Source organism: Mobula hypostoma, chromosome 5 (genome assembly GCF_963921235.1).
Source record: "Mobula hypostoma chromosome 5, sMobHyp1.1, whole genome shotgun sequence".
NCBI lineage: Eukaryota > Metazoa > Chordata > Chondrichthyes > Myliobatiformes > Myliobatidae > Mobula > Mobula hypostoma.
Genome location: NC_086101.1, coordinates 84,318,705 through 84,339,955, shown reverse-complemented (window position 1 = coordinate 84,339,955; position 21,251 = coordinate 84,318,705). Strand labels below are relative to the sequence as shown.

Here is a 21,251-nt window from a genome sequence, read left to right as displayed (position 1 = left end):
ACTGATTTTGCTTGTGAAGCTCAGGTGCTCCTCAAGTTAGAAACACTCAACATACGGACATCCCACGCATATAGTCGAGCATCTGGGATACAGGTGGTATGGGCAGAAGCAGATTTGCGAGCTTCGGTGGGGCTGCAAGCATCTTCTGCCTTCTCTCCCTGACCTTTGAACCACATCAGCCAGGGGCTGGTTCAAGCTGAGCAGAGCTGAGAGTGCGGAACAGACTCGCTCAGTGACCGACGTTGGAGGCTGCTGGCATCCTGCTCTTCCTGTGCCAGCTTCCTCTACTCTCTCAGCTACTTCTGTTCATTCTGAATGCAGAACCAGTTTGTGTTACAAACAGCTGCCAGGAATGAAACCCTGTCATAAAGCTGGGGACCTTGATTCTCTTGCTGAAGACCTGTGACTAGTGAGGTGGCTCGGGGGTCACTGATGGGACCTCTGTAATTCAGAGATATAAAATATTACAGCATTACAATATTATAGAACATAGAATATTATACTACAGTAATGATGTTGTGCTGACCTTTTAACCTACTGTAAAATCAATCTAAGCTTTCCCTTCCCCCATAGCCCTCCATTTCTTAATCATCCATGTGCCTATCTAAGAGTTTCATAATTAGGCCGATAAATAGTGTATAGATATGAATGTTAATATCATGATTAGCAAGTTTGCTGACAATACTAAATTAGGGAGACCAGTTGATTGTGAAGCAGGTTACCATGAAGTGCAAAGACCCTATACATATGACAGAGCAGTTCGGGAGTGGGCAAGGGAATAGCAAATAGATTTCATTTTGATAAGTGTGACACAATGTGTTCTGGATATTCAAACAAGGGTTGGACCTATGCATTGAGTGGCAGGGCACTAATAAGTGTTGTGTAATAGAGGGATCAGAGAGCATTAGTGCACAGTTTGCTGAAAGCAGCCCCTCATGTAGTCAGGGTGGTGAAGAAAGCATTTAGCATGTGGGCGTTCTTCAGTCAGGGAATCAAGTTTAAGGGTAGGAGCATTTTGTTGAAGTTATATAACTCAATAGTAGGATGCACTTGGAGCAGTGTGCACAGTTTCTGTCTCCCTGTTATAGGAGAGTCATTGTCAACCTGGAGAGGGTGCAGAAACAATTTACAATGATGCTGCCTGTACCAAAGAGCCTGAGTGATAGGGAGGGGTTGGCCATGTTGAATCATTGTTTCCCAAAGCACAAAAGAATGAGGGGTGACCTCATGGAAGTTGATGAGATCTCGAGGGGTATGGATGAAGTGGATGATCATATTCTTTCCCCCAGGTTTGGGGAGTCCAATACTAAAGGGTACAGATACAAGCTAAGAAGGGAGAGATTTAAAAGAGACCTGAGAGGTAATTTCTTTACATGGGAGCTAGCGAGTACTTGGAGTGAAATGTCTGATGGAGTTGTGAGGTAGGTGCAATCCTAACATTTAAGGGGCATTCAGATAGGAAAATGAAGGGGTAGGGCTTGGAGGGGTTATGGGCCAAACATTGGAAGTGGGTCTATCAAGGATGATGCTAACGTAGAGGCATGGCTTAGCAGAGCTGAAGAGAGGGTTTATATGTTGCATTACTCTATCAGTCCCTGTATTTCTTCAGTAATATTTATTTAGTAATGAAATGAGTCTCAATATTGTATCGGTTTTACATGGTTCAAGGAGTATGCAGTGAGTGTATGGTGTGAGACAGAGGGAATGGGCTTAAATAATAAAATAATTTAAGCTCTCAATATCTGATATAATTCTTCAAACATTTTTTAAATAAATATGATTGACAGGTAGGTTGGATTATAGCCCTGTATTGGATTTCCTTCAACACATTTGGTTATTCTTGCAATGTCCAAGGAGCATACATTAGAAGCTGGTATTTTCAAAACCTTCTGCATAACTGTCATGAAGATTGAAGGAAATTATGCATAGGGATATCATTCCTATTTCTACCTGGGAGTAGTTTAATTTAAAGAGAACATTTGTTTTAAATTGTGTTCCCAGTGATCATTACATAACCATGAAGTGACACTAAAATCTTGTTTCCATTTGTTTTAGCTAAGACTGTGTTCGCAGTGCAAGCGTTTATTACCCAGAGGGATTATTTGCTATATGATGTCTTTTGATATAACTCTATCAGTCATTTTCCTATTAAACAGATAGGAAATATAGTAACTATTGCAGTAACCAGTGCAAACACCAATTTTCTATTTTCTTCCAGTGACTTGCACTCATTATTATCAATTTCAAAGGGACAAGCTATTGACTGGACTTAGCCAGTGTTACACCTCACAACCTTCAGCGCTGAATATGACATTCATAAAAATACGGAAAGGATTTCTTTAATACACTGCCTTTTACAACCTTGTGATCCATCAGAATTTAATCCCCATTCTGTCCATATTGTCTGTTGGTCCATAATAAATAAGAGCGGAAAATGCTGGGAATTTGCAGATCAGCTATTCATAGCATCATGGAGCACAGAGGCAGACCCTTCAACCCATCTAGTCCATGCTGAACGATTATTCTTCCTGATCTCATCAGGCCACACCAGGACCATAGCCCTCCATAGTCATCCGTGCCATGTACTTATCCAAACTTCTCTTAAATGTTGAATCAATCCTGCATCCATCGCTTCTACTGACAGCTCACTGCACACTGTCACCATCCTCTGGGTGAAGAAGTTCTTCCTTATGCTTCCCTTAAGCATTTCACCTTTCGCTTTTAACCCATGAACGCTAGTTCTGCACTCACTTAATCTCAGTGGAAAAAGACTGCTTGCATTTACCCTACCTATATCCCTCATAATTCTGTATACCTCTATCGAATCTCCTCTCATTCTGCTATGTTCCAGGGAGTAAAGGGCTAAGCTTTCAACCTTTCCTTGCAGGTCAGGTCGTCAAGTCCTAGCAATACCCTTGTAAATTTTCTCTGTATTGTTTGTGAAGAATTGTGGTGAACCAACAATTAGGTTGATGAACTTTCTTCAGATGGTTCAGTATCTTTGTGACAGCTTGTGGTCCTGTTTTGTCCATGTATGCTTCCTCAATGCTATCATTTCAAAAAATTATCTGGTAAAGATCAACTTCACAAATTATATACATTTTTGATGGCTCCGGGACTGTACTTACTGAAATTCAGAAGAATGAGGGATGATCTCATTGAAGCCTACCAAATGTTGAAAGACCTCAACAGAGTGAATATGGAGAGGAAGTTTCCTATGATGGGGGATTCTGAGACCAAAGGACACAGTCTCAGAATAGAGGGGCATCCATTTAGAATGGAAATATGGAGAAATTTATTTAGCCAGAGAGTGGAGAATCTGTATTTTTTTTTGCCGCAGGCAGCTGTGGAGACCAGGTCTTTGGGTATATTTAAGGCAGTGGTTGATATATTCTTGATTAGTCAGGGCATGAGGGGATACGGGGAGAAGACAGGAGATTGGGTATGAGAGGGAAATGGATCAGCCATGATGAAATGGTGGAGCAGACTCGATGGGCCAAATGGCCTAATTCTCCTCCTAACTCTTATGTTTTATATTATATGTAATCCATCTTAATGTATTCTACCAAAAGGAACTTACTTCTGCAACAAGATTTGAGTAAGATTGTGCAGGGTTGCAGGTGTAATGCAAACAACTAGGACTGAATTGAATCAGAAGATTGCCAATTGAAGAAAGATGAAATTTAATGATCTCTGTTTCTGAATGACTTGTATGTATGATAGAAGACAGACGATGGTGCTAGAGGACTTAAAACACATGACACTAAATAAAAGGCACTTCATCAGAGTGCTCATATGGTGCACATCCAGGCTGTGGTAAATGATAATTGTGCCATGCTCCCCATGTTCAGTGTGAGATTTTTTGGAACTCCAGAGTCCACTAGCCACAGAAATTGGTTGGGGAGTTAGCACAGGATGCATTTGGCAGAGACCTCAGGCACCATGGCTGGCTGCCACCAGTCTGTTTTTGGGCAACAAACAAAGAAAATAAATGTATAAAGAAAGCCCTTTAATTATGAAGTGGCTTCATATTATTTTAACTCTTTAAGTATCATTTCAACACTGAGAAGGTAATAACAAAAGTATCTTAGTAATACACACAATAATTTTGTGCCGATTTTCTAAGTACTTTGAAAAAGTTATTGAAAATGTATGGGCAAGCTGGAAAAGCTGATCTACAGCATTGTTGCTAAGCATCTAACTGAAGTACTGGTTCAGTAACAACCCCTTTGAATAACGTCAAGATGAGACTTTTGGAGGGTGTATTTGGTGTAGTAACCACTTTCCTCCCTTTATTCTAGACTTCTGCTATCCTTAGACAATGAGTCAGTTCTGGCCTCAAACTGTGAATCACATTAGTAATAGCAACACACATAAAAGTTGCTGGTGAACGCAGCAGGCCAGGCAGCATCTCTAGGAAGAGGTGCAGTCGACGTTTCAGGCTGAGACCCATCGTCAGGACTAACTCCTGTTGTTCACATTAGTAATACTGTCTTTTCTGGTTCCTTATTCCTCCACAACACACCTCTTTACACGTCCATATACCTAAAACTACCAGGTAGACTCTTGTCTCATGTCCGGACCATGGATTATGATATTGAGTATATGTTGCTGACTGATTGTCTGATTTGGTATCTTCCAGATTCACATGCTTTGTGTGCAGTACAGTGCATTAAGATTTTCTGAAGCATCACATTGGCTTCTTACAATGCCTTGTTTAATCTCACAACCCATCCGAGACATTAAATTGAAAACAGTACATGGTATCTGAATGATAACATTTTAAACAAAATTCCCTTTCTCTCTCAGCAGTCAGGCACGATCAATTGGTGCATACTTGTTAGTAGTGACAGACTAATCGGGCACCAAGCTACCTGCTAACTGGTCACACTAACTGGCTAGTCATACATTGCCAAAACTAACTAGTCACACTTGGGGAGGTTGCAAAGAAGAATTTTAGAGAATGTGAAGCAACTGAGAAAAGCAGTAGAGGGTGCTCTTTCTTATTCTGAGTTGAGAAGCAACAGGGGAAAAGCTCAGGATACTAGACCGTGGAACTACCTGCTGCAACTGCCTTTAAAGTATTTGATAATAAGTAATATATTCAAATCCTCGGCAATGACATCTTTAATCTTGAAGTGCTCACCAGAATAAGATTAAAGGAACACTTTTATATATAAAAGAGATGCATAAATAATTTTGCTAACAATAACTTTGTTTTATTTAAAGAATTATTCCTGTGTTAAGGCAGATAAAAGAAATACCACTACTTAGAATTCCAATTCTTGATGTTGGATATCCTGGAGTGTTCAATTAAATACTGAACTTCAATTTCTATTTAACTTGTCAAAACAATTCTTTATCCCTTTTAAATAATCCTCCCATTTTTAATATGTGTCCTCACATGAATACTGAGATTCAGAGTTGACATCTATTTCTTCACTTCCACTTCTCTATACAGAAGATGGGCTGTAAGCCAGAAAATGTGGACCTGTGTGGTGCTCACATTGAATGGGCAAAAGACAAATCCAGCAGAAAGAATGTGCTTCAGGTAAGGCAGTTCTTTTTGAGCTTAATTAACTTTGTGATCACTTCTACCTCTTAATCACTGTGTATGAAAGCTGTTGGGTACTGTGGCTTTAGTGAAGCTCTATCATTTTCTATTTTTGACAATAAAGAGCGTAAGGAAAGATATAAAACTCACTGATGGGGTTGTAAACATATCCATATATAGAGAATCTGGTGTACAATATGTGTAATAATTCCCTAACAAAAATCATGACATAGAAACCCTTTCTAGCAATAATGTCATTTCATACATTGCAGCATCTATGAGTTATATTGGATAAGGACAATGAAGAGCCAATGTTAATTCACTCTTCATTGGAAACAAGTTGCCAATGTATACTGACCATTCAACTCTTTTTGACATTTGCTTTTAAACAGCACTTTCAGCTTTTATTAATGCTTTATCTTGGTCAGGCTGATGGCTTGTGAATAAGTTGCACTGAGGTTTTTTTAATGGGTATAAGCACCCCATCCACATGCCCCCATAATAATTTAACAGCCTACTGCTCTGAATGTGTGACAAGATGAGGTTACTTAATTAAAATTGTAAGTGCTCAAGTTACTTTATTGTGGCCAAGGAAAGCTGAAGTAGTTTAATGTCCCAAAGAAATAACATGGATTGCCGTTTGGGTGTCTACTTTCCAATCTATTCTCAACATTCTTGTTTGAAACTTGGTGACAGATCTACTTTTCTGCTGGTTGGTTTGGCCTTCAGATCAGCCTGATGTTGGATTGGACCAGAACCAGTAAGCAACGTTGGTATGCTAGTCTAGGGTTTGTACAGTAACATATTAGAAGCATGTTAACAAGCACCCCCCCCCCCAATAAAGGACAAGATATTGGACAATCCACATATCAACTACAAGATTGTTAAGATCACACTCCATCACTCTCTTAGTTTTTTTAATTTTATCATTCCTATCAATGTATAAGAAGCTATTGATTAATCATTGAACTGCTTGATTTCATGCAATATTCTTGACAAGATAAAAAAAACTGTGAAGTAAGAAAATCATTAATTGTGTAAATGGAATTGGATTGAAACTGTTTTGAGTGATATTGGTAACTTGCTCTCTAATGTCTCACTTCGCATCTGCAGAGAATAAACATCAAAGGTTTCCAATGTGAAATCCCCATTAAGATATGCAGACAATGGGTACACACTAACACTCCTGTTATTTACACAGATGTGGATTGGGCAATGGTTTAAAATATTTGAGAAATGTGTCTGTATTAGCACATGCATCTCCATATAAAGACAACAAGCTGTACAGTTCAACGACAAGCCATCCGCATCCTCCATTGTGTTGCATTTAATTCAATGTCTAGCTTTTTCAGTTGTCACCATCTTCCATCCAGATACACATTATGTTTTGACTGGGCAAATGAGTTAAGTCGTTTTTTGTTCATTTTTTCCCAATAAACTTCCAAGCTATCTATTTACTATATAATCCAGAAATCCAGAGAGATCTATGGAGTTGAATGCAAAGCAGTTTTTCCTTCTCGATTCAATGTCAATCACAATTACATGCAGCACATTTATAAAACCAATCTGTACTTCATTTTGTAGATATATACATTTTATCAGTGACCTCAAGTCTAAAAAAATTAATAAAACTACTTTATTAGAATGTTCTACGAGATTCTAGTCCAAGTGTTAACAAACGCACTGTTTATTTTCACTACTGCCTGTGGCTAAATACACACATTTCCAAGATTACAGCCAATGATTATCTAACAAGATTGACTACGAGCTGTTTAGTTTACATTGAAGCAGGTTGAATCAACTTTGCTAAAGACAGACTTTATTTACACCCTTCAAATAACATTGGTTTATGGCTAACTGCATGCTTAAAATGTTTTCAGTATAAGATGGCAGCTCAGTGCTTGTTATTTGGTTTGAAACTTGAGGCGATGAGGATTGAGAAGGATTACTCTATAAGCCCAAATAATCCAAAGTGTCATCAGCATAACAGTTTATGTAATGACTAAATTAAAGCATATTAAAGGTGGACAATAATGTCAATCAACAGAGGGAGGTTAAGTGCTTCAGGAAATGTGCCATGGGCTGACTTCAATTCTCATGCATCATTCTGTCTGTATATATGTGCATCTTGCTATAGGTCTTTGTACATCACTGAACATTCTGAATTTCCTGTATCTTTATATATTTTAGCCAGAGTCATGGCTAGTAATCAGGCCTGATTTTAAATTTAAAACTGTGCCACATTTCCTTAATTGCAATGCATTTATTTTATTTCCCATTACAAGCTGATGCAGCACATCTTGGTTGTGCTGCTGGCTACAACGACAAAAAAAATAATGGTTATGAAAGCCTATTACTTACAAAATGTTTCAAATGATGTTGTTGGGCTAGACTGCACTTTAAAATCAAGTGCTATTTTGCTGAAGGACGTCAATTTTCTTAATTCCATCAGTGGGCAATTGCAACTGTTTCAGAGTGAAAAGAGCTGGGCTATAGATTTACATTTCAGTACCTAGCAGTATTATAGAATGGAGGAAAATAATTTAATTTTAATGTCATTGGCATATTCTTCCAAGTGAGTTTTTGAACACATTATTATCTCACTGTTCAGGGGGCATATATTCTATTCTGAAAATATGTTTATACAAGTATAAAATTCGCTCTGCAACGTGCAACTTGCTTTACATTGATAATATTGATAGATAATTCAAGATGAGTTTAGCTTCAACTCATTTTAAGCTGATTATTCTATTTTTAATTAGTAAAATCCCTAACTGTCTCTTTGGACAAGCCCATATGCTCCTTCCATGGGGAAACTCTGGGTATGGATCACAATCTTCTCTGTGCTTTCTCACAGCTAAACCTGCTTGGTTTGACAGAACTCATGCTTGATGCAAGACAATGTAGACAAAACTGTCCTTTTATGTTCCTGAAGTGAGGCCATCAATCTTGGATCACATTTTATTTTGGACCTGATTGATTATGTCCAAGCTGGCAGCATATCAGTATCTTGTATCAGTTAAGTTTGCACTTAAGATAAAGATACAGAATTGACAGAGGGCTTCGTGGAAGTAGCTTGCACATTTAGCCTTGAAAACAAATAGTGCAATTTTAGCACTGTAACATATTCAGTTTCATGGCATCAGAAAACATCTTGGATTGGTATGCACTTCTTTAAATATTTGTGCTAAAGGTTAAGCTTTTGGCTTTTTCAGCAAGCCAATTGCATTAATCACTTAAACTTGGGAAGACTGGTAATTAAAACCTTTTCTCAAGTTCCTCATCCTTCATATTGTACAAATGTTGTTTTCTAACAACACTATTGTTAGCACAAAACTATCTATACTTTGTGCCAGTAGAGAAAGGAAATACTTGATCGCCATCTCTCTTGGTAATGTGCTTGAAGTTGTTTTTACTGGTAGAAACAGCAGAGTGTAGTCCAGAAGTCTCTGCCCTAATATAATCTTTATATTGTCAGTGTCTATTTCAGCGAAGTAGCATTGTACTTTTATCAGAGTTTAAATATTTCAAGGATTCAAAGATTCAAAGTACATACATTATTAAGCTATACAACCATGAAACAAAAAAACATAGAACCCATACAAAAAATAAACATCAACAGCCCTCCCCCACTTTGTGCAAACAAATACAGATCATGCAAACGACTTTAAAAAAGGAGAGAAACACGGAATACGAAAGACAAATCAAAAGAGTACAGGCACAGTCAGTTCAGCTCAGTGTTCCTTAACTGTAGGCTGCCCTGATTCAAAATTGCTCAAAATAGCAACAAAAAAATGTATAAAATTATCCTCATGATAGCTAATAAACGTTGATCAATTCGTGAGTAGAATAATAACATTTAACAGTTCTCAACACAGTTGTCCATTGGTCGTTTATTTGTTTTAATGTTGAATAGTCTTCATAGAATAAGACTGTAAAACTACGATTCTTGCACTACATGTTTACAGAAATGTCCTTTCAAGAACTAAGCTGGTACCTCAGATGATAATTTTTAGATAGCGTCTGAATTTACCAGCGTGATGTGACATTTTATTGTTCCAGAAAGATCAATTAGAAATGCTAAGTAGTTTATTTTAGTGTAATTTCAGAAATCTCATTAAGTCTCAACGTGAAAAGTGGTTTAATCCAAGATTAAACATGAACAACAATAAATAAATTGTGTTCTACTTATCATTCTGTATTATTACAGAAGCATTGCAACAGCTATAAGTGGAATTTAAACAAAGGTTATTTGCAGGACTACAATGAAATAGATAAGATTTTTTTTTGGAAGGATTGTCATAACTCTCAACAATCGAAGTGAATTGATGGCAACTAAAATTTGCAATTATACCTCGCTTGATTCACAGACATAACCTGATGCACATAAATAAGCAGGAATCTCATTTCCTCCTTCCATTGCAACCTTTTTAGGAATATTCTTTGTAAGGTTGTCACTGCAAGTGAAGGAGATGCCAGGGAAAATAAATATATTCTTCAAATGATTTTATTGAAAATTTCAAGATAGGTAATTGGCAATGAAGGTTTTTAAAAGGACGTTTACCCAATATGGTGTTTTCAGGGACTCATCATCTCATGAATTGAAACACATAGAATTTGCAGCAGAGAACCATGTCCTATAACCCAGAAAATTAGTGCACCATACAGAAATGCTTTTCATCATCATCTTTATTATGTGCTGTGTCTTATGACGTGGGCGATCATGATCTTGACCACAAATGTTCTTGGCAAATTATTCTACAAAAGTAGCTTGCCTTTGTCTTCTTCTGGGCAGTGTCTTTACAAGATGTGTGACCCCAGCCATGAACAATATTCTTCAGTGTTTGTCAGCCTGGCCTCAGTGGTTGCATAACCAGGGCTTGTGATATGTACCAGCTGTCCATATGACCATCCACTACTGACTCCCATGGCTCTATATGACTCTGCTCAGGGATCTAAGCAGGTGCTGCACCTTGCCCAAGAGTGACCAGCAGGCTAGTGGAGGGAAGGAGCACTTTACACCACAATTGGTAGAGCTATATCTCCACCCCGCCACCCGAGAAGTTATTTTATCTAACCTTATAATGTATATGTTCTTTGGAGCTTTGCGCATTGGGAAGATAAGGAACGAGTACAGCTCCAAACCTGCTGAAATTTCCTCATTAAGCCTCTTTTAACCTTACAAGCAGCAACACAAATAATTTTTCCAGTGATGGATTTTAAGAAATTCAGAGCAATTCCATGCTAATTAGAAAAAATTCTCTAGTTCTTGGAATGGACTGAAAAAAATTGTACAACAAGAATATTGCTTGTCAAGAGGATTAAAAGATCTGATGGGAATTCTCGTCAAAGTAAAGAAATGTTCAAAGTCTCTTAAAAAACTGATTAAATATGTTCAATGAGTTAAAACATTAAATACAATACTGCTTAATTAACATTGTACCATAAAATATTATTCAAAAATGTAATTATACATTTAAAGAGGATTTGATCTATAAAGGTACAGTATATGTTTATTCTGAAGTATTGTCAATGTTATCCAAAGCTTATGTGTTTTCTATAAGTTTTTAATTTATTGCACTATGTTTGTGCTCCAAAATGATTGTTATGGTAAAAGTGTTAGGGTGCAAAATTGGAATTTAAAGACGCATTTGATTGGACTCTTCAGTGAAGTGTGATTGCAATACAATGTCTAATGCTCATGTAGATATTCATGATCTGAATCATGGATGCCATCATATTGGTAATATATCTGAAGCATGGTCTAATAAAACAATAGCGAGGATATCCTAAAGTTGCTCAACACATAATGTTGATGTGATCCCAGGAAACTAATTATGAACAGGGGCATATATTGGGTAGGATCATCAAGGAGTCACCCTATGCAGTATCCTTCAGCATCTTGAGGATACACATTCACATGTGAATGTTTGACATATCTCTCCAAAAGCAATCATATTTGCCTTTTCTTTTCACATCCCTGAAGACTGGATTCAAAATACAGCTACAGAAATCAAGGTGTCTCTGCAAATTCATTCAGCTCTCCTCAGTATTACCACCCCAGTGCAGAATTATAGACTGCCTTGAAGAAAGTGGAAGCAGGTTAAATGTTAAATGTTGTAGTTGACTGATTCTGTCACCAACTTTTCAAGATCTATACCCTGTGATTTAGCCTTCAAAGATCTAGGGAGAGTGGGTGAAGAGTAGGTTTAAAGCCACTAGAATTTTCCTCTTCCTGTGAACCTTTAGCAGTGGATAAGGTTGTTGGTTTTCCAACTAGTTCCATAGTCAAGCAAGCTTTGAAACAATCTCTGGTGACCTTTGTTTATAGTACCAAAATTTCAGGTAATTTTATGTGACCAACAGATTTCTGAACAAGTAATGAGACGAAACTTGGAAATTGGAAGCATACAGCAATAGTATGAAAGAGGGAGGTGTTTTGTTGCAACAAAATTAAGTAATTAAACTGCTCTAGATTTTAGGTATAAGATGCCATTACAAAGTAGTATTCTTCTTTTATAACCTATACTTTGAGTAAATTCAATTAAATTGGTATTGGTGATATGAGAATGCAGTAATGTGTTTGAATGAAGGAAACACTAGGGTCACGATTGTTCATGAAGATATCACTTATGAAACCTCAGCATAGGGATAGCATGATGATACATGAGTATACAAAACACTTAAAACGTTAATGTGCACAGAATGGATGATTATTGCAGTAAGCAAGAAATCAATCACAGAGGCAACACAGTTGTGATTGTTTCTGGTCATTCATCCCATACACAGAAATGTGATAACAGCTCTGTAGGGAAGTGTCCAGGATGTGTCCACTTCATCTTTCCATCTAACAATTGGAAGAGGTGATGCCCTTGAAGGAACAAATGTGCAACTCCAATTTTTGAGGAGATTAAACAGTCATGCAATAAGACCTGCACAACTTTGAAGTATAGATGGATAAATCACAGTAACAGTCATGAGATACTCGGACGAGGAAGTAGTCCTCTTAATCAAGAGTGATGTAATCACAGTCCTTGCTTTGGGAGCCTGGAGTTGGAAGCAGAAATGGTATGCCTACCCAAGAAAACTGATTAAGTGGTAAATAAGGTCTCATATTTGGGAATGTTGCTATCGGCATACTTTTCCTTCCAATGGATTTGTAGTGACAACAATGATGGTATTCCTCCAAAGTCTTGACCTATGTTCTATAGCAGGAGTTCTGAACCTTTTTTATACCAATGAGCCTAACTATTAGCTGAGAGGCCCAAGGACCCCGGGTTGGGAACCCCTGTTCTATAGGTAGTCCAAGTCTCAGAGTGCACAGTAAGGTGGCAGGGGCCATAAGTTTTGTGCAAATGTAATTTCTTAGCTTCCATGTATTCTTTTCCTCAGAGCAACTTCTCTCAACAATTCAGCATGCACGTAGACAAACTAATGAAAACATCTTTCTGGCATCATGCATCATATTTTGTTATTACTTCTACCTTTCATGTGCAGTTATTTGATGAATATTTAAAAATTGTTAAAGAATGGAGAAGGAAACTCTACCAAAATGATCATTTCTGTACAATTTTTCAAATATTATTTTCTCTCTTATTTTTCATCTCCCTTCTTTTTCCAACAGCAGATGTTAGGCAGAATAAGTTTCTCAGAGGAAATTTTACCAAAAGAATCTGTAGTAGTTGATGAAGGGTTGGGAACAAAGAATACTCCTGTCGGGTGGGAGATAATGTAAACGCTGCAAACTCACCCATCAATACTTTTCAAACCCACATCTACAAAAAGAAGCTAAAACATACTTTGCCTTGGCAAACACTGCCTCCTATTTCCAAAGGAGGCTGGTATAACAGATTGGATGGCACAAATCAGATATATGAATGCTTCATCAACTGTAATACTAGATGTCTTTTTCAAAAGCACGTCAGCATGTTATGTTTTCAGTATTACACCATGAAAAGACATATGCCATGTTGTTCATTGGGCAGCTTAACCTGATTAGTCATACTCTGAAGTTCAAAACTATGCAGATAGTAAAATTATATTTGTCAGAGAGTAGTTTTTGAAGGATTATTGTCACAAATAGCCTTTGATCGTAATAGAAGTAGATGTAAAGTTTCCAGTTTCAAAACAGCGCAGGGCTGGCATAGTTCAAAACCTGCTTGTATTTCCTTCAATATTTGATGTAATCAGGATGATGCTTGTATGGTGTATGTAGTGAATACTGCCACCTTCCTCCGTTCAACATCCTGCATCATCACCTTCACTTGAGTTGCCTTGAGTGTTGAGCTGAACCATCACTTGCCTGTACATCTATGTTTGCAGATTTATTTTTCTCTCTGTCACTTTTTAGCTTCTTCTGTCATCCCCTTCAGCCTTGGCAAATTTTACCAATGGATTATGTGTTTCCAAGACTAATTAAAAAAAAACATTCTGCTGCTTTTTAATTGTTTGCATCTCTTCCAATCTCATTTGCATGAAATTTTTCCTTCAAATACTGTTCATGTTCATATCTACACTACAAACAAGGTAGAGTTATTATTCTCATGAGTGGACCAAGATCATTGTATATAACCACATGTTGAGGATCACATTGATTCGATGAAATACTACAATGTTTACAGCACAAATGAAAGACATTCAGCCCATGTCATATAAAGACTAAATTACCAAGACCCTCATTAATCTCCCTCTTCATCCATAAATCGAATACCCCATAGATTCCAGTTATCTGCTGAAGGGCTTCGGCCTGAAACCTCGACTGTACTCTTTCTCATAGATGCTGCCTGTCCTGCCGAGTCCTCCCAGCATTTTGTGTGTGTTGCTTGGATTTCCAGAAACACACACGCACACACACTGCAGATTTTCTATTGTTTCCAGTTCTCATGCCCAAGGTCTTTTAACTGTGATGAGTAATGTTCCCTCTAATATTCCCTCTGTGAGGGAATATTAGATGTTCTCAAGGTTCTCAATGTTCCCTCTGCGAGGACCAAACACTGCTGTGAGCAGGAAATTTTTACACGACCTGAAAACTGTGCACAACAAAGACTATGCGCGCGGGAGCAGTTCAGTTACTGAGGAGACGTTGTGCATCCGTGCAGCTTAGAGGGAACAGTAGTGAGAATCCAAGTGTCATAACATCATACAGCATGAAGACGGACACTTTATCTGGTCATGGCAAATAAGTTTCCCATTTACTTGGAATATCACTCTAAACCTTTCCCATCCATGTACATGTCTGTATGCCTGCATCTTCCTCTGAAAGACCATTCCATATACTGACCCCTCTCTAGGTGAACTGCTGCCTTTTAGTTTCCTTGTAAATCTCTCCCCTCTCATCTTAAACCTATGTCATCTAGTTCTTGATTCTCTAAACAAGGGAACATACTGTACATGTTCACCCTATCTATACGCTTCATAATTTTATACATCTCTTTCACATTACCCCTTAGTCTCCGAAGCTTCAGTAATAAAAACATGTCCTAACTTGGTCAACCTCTGTTTATACTCAGTCCCAGCAATGTCTTCATATTGTATTTCCTCTTCACTCTTTCCAGTTTAATGGCATCTTTCTGTAAGGGAATGACTAAAATAGAACACAATATTCTAAATGCGGCCTCACCAGTGTCTTGTACAACCACAATATAATGATGACCTTTATACTGGTGAAGGCTAGTGTGCCAGAAGTCTTCTTCATCACCCTGTCTAGCTGAGCCTGAGATCAAGAAGCTGAGGCTGGTTCCTTTCTTCAAAGCAGTGAGCTAAGTTTGTGCTATCATCTCCCTTTATTTTGCTACCAGGTGCACTTTCAATACTGTGTTTTAAATGACACCATTTGCAGTTTTGCATACATTTTCATTATTTACATTGAGCTCATTTCAATATTATAATACATTTCAGTAAGATTCTCAACAGAACTATTTGTGGTCATCTTACTAAAAAGACCATACAAATCCGCAACTAATTCTTACTTTGATATTGAATCATTCTGAGTATTAATTTGCATAACTCATATTGAAACCACTGTTTCCTGTTGTTCTTCTTTTTTAATCTTTCTTGATGTCATGAAGTGTCAAATGGAATTCCCACCATAGATTTCTGAGCTAGCAGTATTAAGATACTGTACCATACAACCAAATAATAAATTCATTTTGAATTGCATAAAATAAGAAAAGGTGTTTAATCTTAACACTCCATATTTATATGAGTACTTGCTTCACCTAAAGATGGCACAAAAATTTCCAAGATGACATATTTTCTTTTAACTTCAGTACTGATTTTTGAGAAAAGTGTTCACATGCAGTTGTGTGAAAACTAGCATTGTCTCTTAAGCATTAGATGAAAGAAATGAAGGAAGAAATGATTAATTTGCTAACACATCTAAACATTGTCAAGGATATGTTCCAAAATATTGCACTGCTGCAACTTAACCCACCACCTTTCATCTCTGACAGTTTGATAAGAGATAAAAATAATCATCATTATGTGCCGTAGGCAATCATGGTCCCGTGATCACAATAGTCCTTGGCAATTTTTTTTGCAGATGTAGTTTGCCAATGCTTTCTTCTAAGCAGTGTCTTTAGAAGACAGGTGACTCCAGCCATTATCAATACTCTTCAGAGATTGTCTGCCTGGGGTCAGGGGTCACATACCCAGGACATGTGATATGCAACAGCTGCTCATACCACCACCAAGCACTTACTCCTATGACTGAGCAGGTGCTACACCTTGCCCAAGGGTGACCTGCAGACTAGTGGAGGGAAGGAGCAAAATATGCCTTCTTTGATAGAGAGGTATCTCCACCCACCACCCATAAAAATAATGAAGAAAAAAATACTGATGTGATGCTGAAAATATAAAGTATATCAGAAAATGTAGGAAATACTCAGCTCGGCAGACTTCTGTTGTAAGAAACAGAAAGCTAATGTTTCTTATCAAAAAATTTCCTTCAGAAATCAAAAAAAAAGACAAATTTGTCCTCAGTCCCATGTGCTAAATATAGAGTGGAGTAGCACTGAAACATATGTCTTAATCTTTCACTCCATTCAAGTCAATGAAAGCAATTATCGATGCAGAAATTCAACGTTTTGAGTGCACGCTTGAGCACACATATGGCCAAACTTCTAGCCCAATATCTATTTTCCTTAAATGTGAAACTATGAAAGATGGACAATTACACGTCACCACGATAGTAATAATTACAAGTGTCCACAGGTAGGTAGCATGTTGCTACAATCCAAACTTTTGCCTTTTTATTTCTGCATGATCTTTAATACTTTATGATTATTTATTATTCAATTAATACCTAATGCCCCGCACATCACTTGTCAGCTCAGTTATCACTCTGCATCCGAACCAAGTAAATGTGGTGGGCAGGGTCCATGGATGGACAACTAATTCCAGATTTGCTTCAGCCACTCTGACACTGGAATGTAGCCAACATGGTTTGTTGCTTTGTCATTTAATTTATTTGAATACTTTGGCTCACTCATGTAAGTGCACCTAAAAAGGGTGCATAGTGGAATGCATTATAGTTGTGTGTCAATGACTGTTATTGAGAGGTTATTGCCTTTCCCTGCTATTGCTCTATAGATTTAAGACCTTAAGTATGACAAAATAGCTGCTTTTCATTTCCTTAATTAAAAATATCAACCATTAATTTGTCCCAAGGATAGTTTCAATGGTCTGAGTTGCTGCCAACCGTGGACATATTCAAGCATGTTCTGTAGCTGGTGAAAGAGTAATAGGCTCATTGGCATCAGAGGCCTGTGCTGCAGTTCTACAGTGTGGAGATGAACATAGCAGACTAATGATTTGGATGTGAGGGATTAGAATTGCGGTGCTTATTCGGTAAGCCAGGATTATGGGGAGTTATTTGGGGCTTTATTTCATGAGTCATGTGCACGATAGAAAGAGATCATACTGAGGATAGGAGACCACGATCATGTAAATGTTGATGACTGGTGAATTTGGAAGTGTCCATATAAGAGCATAGGATTGCAAGTTTGGAGCATGAGCCTGGGCCTTCAGAAAGGGTTGAGATTGGGGGAGAGACAATTGTTGGTCTTGTGCTAGAGGTCACAAAAAGAGAGCTGAAGAACTTAAAATTCCATGCTGGCACTGTCTTTGGAAGATCAGATTTCCCCAAGAGTGCAACATTATGATCATTCCCAAGACAAAATGGCCAAGCTCTCTAGCAAAGGAGATATGGACAGAAAATGATGTTATCTCATTTGTCCAAAGCACTCAGAATGGTGACTCGGACAGATGTCCGGTACAATTTTCTGAGTGATAGGAAGTGAGCTAGAAACAGACATTTTCACAATTAACTCCAGAAAAGAAAATCAATTTCAATCCCAAAATGCTAAAAGAAAGCAGTATTATGTTATCAAAGTTCCAAGTAATTATGTTGCTTAAGAATCAGAGAAGTGTTGTCAAGTCAGGTTTCAAAGATGACCTTGTACAATGAATTCCTTGAAGTCCAAGGTACAGCATTCAAAGGTTCTGATTGTAGTGATCAATGTATAACTGCTTGATTCACCACAGAGCCACTACATAGTTCTGTATTTTCTTGAAGAGTTTAACATTAATTTTACAAAATCTGGTAAGCTGTAGACTGTAAAACTGCTTCAGTGTTCAAATGACAATTAAATACTACTTGAGCCGCACTTTTCATATATTTGATTTATCATTATGCTCAGTTTGCATTATACTGCTTTACAAGCTCTCAAGTATTTATAATCTGTATGTAATCAACCAGAGTGTTATGCAAGTGTGTATTTATATAAATTGGACACTTCAAGGATAATATTTTGTGATGCAGAGTTTCAACTTGAAACATCGACAGTTCCTTTCCTCCCACAGGCACTACTTGACCCATTAAATTTCTCCAGATTGTTGCTTCCAGAATCTAATATCTGCATTCTCCTATGTTTTAGAATCATAAAGTCCTACTGCACAGAAACAGGGTCACCAGCACATCTAGTCCATGTCAAACTGTTATTCTGCCTATTCTAGTCGACCTGCACTTGGACCATAGCTCTCCATACCCCTCTCGTACATCTTGATAATATTTCCATCTTCATCCACTGATTGGGTACCTGATATTTTGGTTCACTCACCTAGTTTAGAAACTGCCTAAAGTTCATGAAGTTTTGGAAAAGCTTTTCTTTACTTTCAAGTTAGAAATTTAGCTCATCATGAAATTCAGACCCTAAGCTGGTAGATGAAGGTTCCAAAAAGAGACATCCCTAATTCTTGCTTTACACTTGGAGAAAAAAATATGACAATCTGTAGCCAGATCTAACCACCCCAAAAACATCAAACGTAATGAAATTTAACTAGTTTTCCATGTATAAATTCAGCATAGTATTATATGAAACTGATGAATAATTATCACTTCCTTCCTTACACTTTCTGTGAAATTACATTGAGAGTTTCTGGAAAATGATACTGCTATTTCTGTACATGACTTTCCTATTCATATTTGATGTGAAAAGAAAATGAGCATCATAAAATGAATGATCATTGTGAACACATTTGGTTTAGGATAGGATTTTCTGTCTAATTTCAATTTCATACCTTTACAAATGGTTATAATTGTCAAGTTAGCCATCTCCAAAAATAAGAAATGACTGAAACAAACTTTTAAATCACAAGGTACTTTCTTTGGTATTGTCCTAGTTTATATTTGCATTTCACTTTCATTCTTAGACCATAATCAAAAGTGACATGAATGAAAGATTCTCTAAGAAGATCTGTAAAATACAGAACTTATTTCATGATTAGTCATGATAGGGAGGAAATGAATAGGTTTCCAGATCTTCTTTTATTATTGTTCCACATTTCTTCCACAAAATTTCTATTTTTACAGCTGTCTTCATCTACTGTTGAATACTCAATTCTGAATGATCTCAATGGCTCTCCACGTGGCCTTGGATCACCTGGACAATGCAAATACCTATATTATGATGCTGTTTATTGACTATAGCTCAACATTTAGCACAATCATTCCAATAGTCCTGATCAAAAAGCTACAGATCTGAGGCCTGTGTACCTCCCTCTGCAATGGGATCCTCGACTTCCTAAACAGAAGACCACAATCGGTGCAGATTAGAAATAACACCTCCACTTCGCTGACAGTCAATTCTAGAACACCACAGGGATCTGTGCTTAGCCCACTGCTCTACTCTCTCTACACTCATGACTGTGTGGCTAGGCACAGCTCAAATGCCACCTATAAATTTGCTGATGATACAACCATTGTTGGCAGAATTTCAGATGGTGATGAAAGGGTATACAGGAGCAAAATAAACCAGTTAGTTGAGTAGTGCAGCAGCAACAAACTGCACTCAGCATCAGTAAGTCCAAAGAGCTAATTGTGGACTTCAGGAAGGGTAAGATGACGGAGTGATCCTCAAACCAATCCTCATAGAGAGATCAGCAGTAGAGGGAGTGAGCAATTTCAGGTTCCTGGGTATCTCTGAGGACCTAACCTGGATGCAACATATTGATGTAGCTGTAAAGAAGGTAAGACAGCAGTTGTATTTCATCAGGAGTTTGAGGAGATTTGCTTTGTCAACTAAAACACTTGAAAACTTCTACAAATGTACCATGGGGAACATTCCGACTGGCTGCATCACAGCTGATATGGTGGGTGGGGGTGGGGGGGGGTGGAGGAGAGCTACTGCACAAGATCAAAGTGAGTTGCAGAAACTTGTAAAGTTAGTCAGTTCCATCATGGACATCTTCCAGACATCTTCAAGGAACCGTGCCTTAGGAAGGTGGCATCCATCATTAAGGACCCCCACCACCCAGGACATGTCCTCTTCTCATTGTTGGGAAGGAGATACAGGAGCCTAAAGACACACAATCAGTGACTTAGGAACCGCTTCTTCCCCTCTACTATCCTATTTCTGAATGGATAGCAAACCCATGAACACTACCTCACTACTTTTATTTCTTTAAAAAAAATCAGCCAGCATATGTGGAAGTTCAGTATATGCAAGATAAACAAAATTTTAAAAAAATATACATACAAAATGCTGGAGGAACTCAGCAGTCCAAGCAGCATTTAGAAAAAGAAACCTGTCCTGCCGAATAGTTTCGGCCTGAAATAACAACTGTACTCTTTTTCAAGATGCTGCCTGGTCTGCTGAGTTCCTCTAGCATTTTGTGTGTATATTTTCTTTAATTGTGCAAATCCTGCATACACTGAATTTCCACATATGCTGGCTGATTTTTTTAAAGCCTGTGTTAATATTTTTAGTTCTTTAAGCAATTGAAGAACTATAATATATTGAGAAAGAAATTTTTCTGTCACAGTCTGTGCTGACAAACAACTGAACTGAGGTTTGGAGGAATGACAGACTCCCAAGTAGATACAGAAACAAGAGTTTATTCACAGGAATTCCAACAGAACACTGATGGCTTTGCTGAGTGACACCATTAGATTAAACATTCTTGAAACACAAGGACCCCATGATCAGCGCTAGTCGGAAGTCCACTTTAAGTAATCACAGTATGCAGAGAACCTGTGCCAGTCAAGATAAACTTGACAAGATTAAGCAGAAAAAAAACCCGGGCTGAACAATTCTTGATAGGACAGCAGTTAACAGATACAGGTGCACAGGTTTGTAGGTCTCATGACAATTTCATGCCAATGGTCATTCATCAGAAATGGAAGCTACCATCCAGTTTT

The 21,251-nt window shown here is 37.8% G+C and overlaps 1 protein-coding gene across 2 annotated transcripts in view; it reads left to right on the top strand.

The window, feature by feature from the left end:
• arhgap15 (Rho GTPase activating protein 15) overlaps positions 1-21,251 on the top strand; it is a 731,418-nt gene that overhangs the window by 214,437 nt on the left and 495,730 nt on the right. For both annotated transcript variants that reach the window (XM_063048621.1, XM_063048622.1), the window contains exon 7: positions 5,462-5,551. In XM_063048621.1, the coding sequence (XP_062904691.1) occupies positions 5,462-5,551 (90 nt within the window). The remainder of the gene's footprint in view (positions 1-5,461; positions 5,552-21,251) is intronic.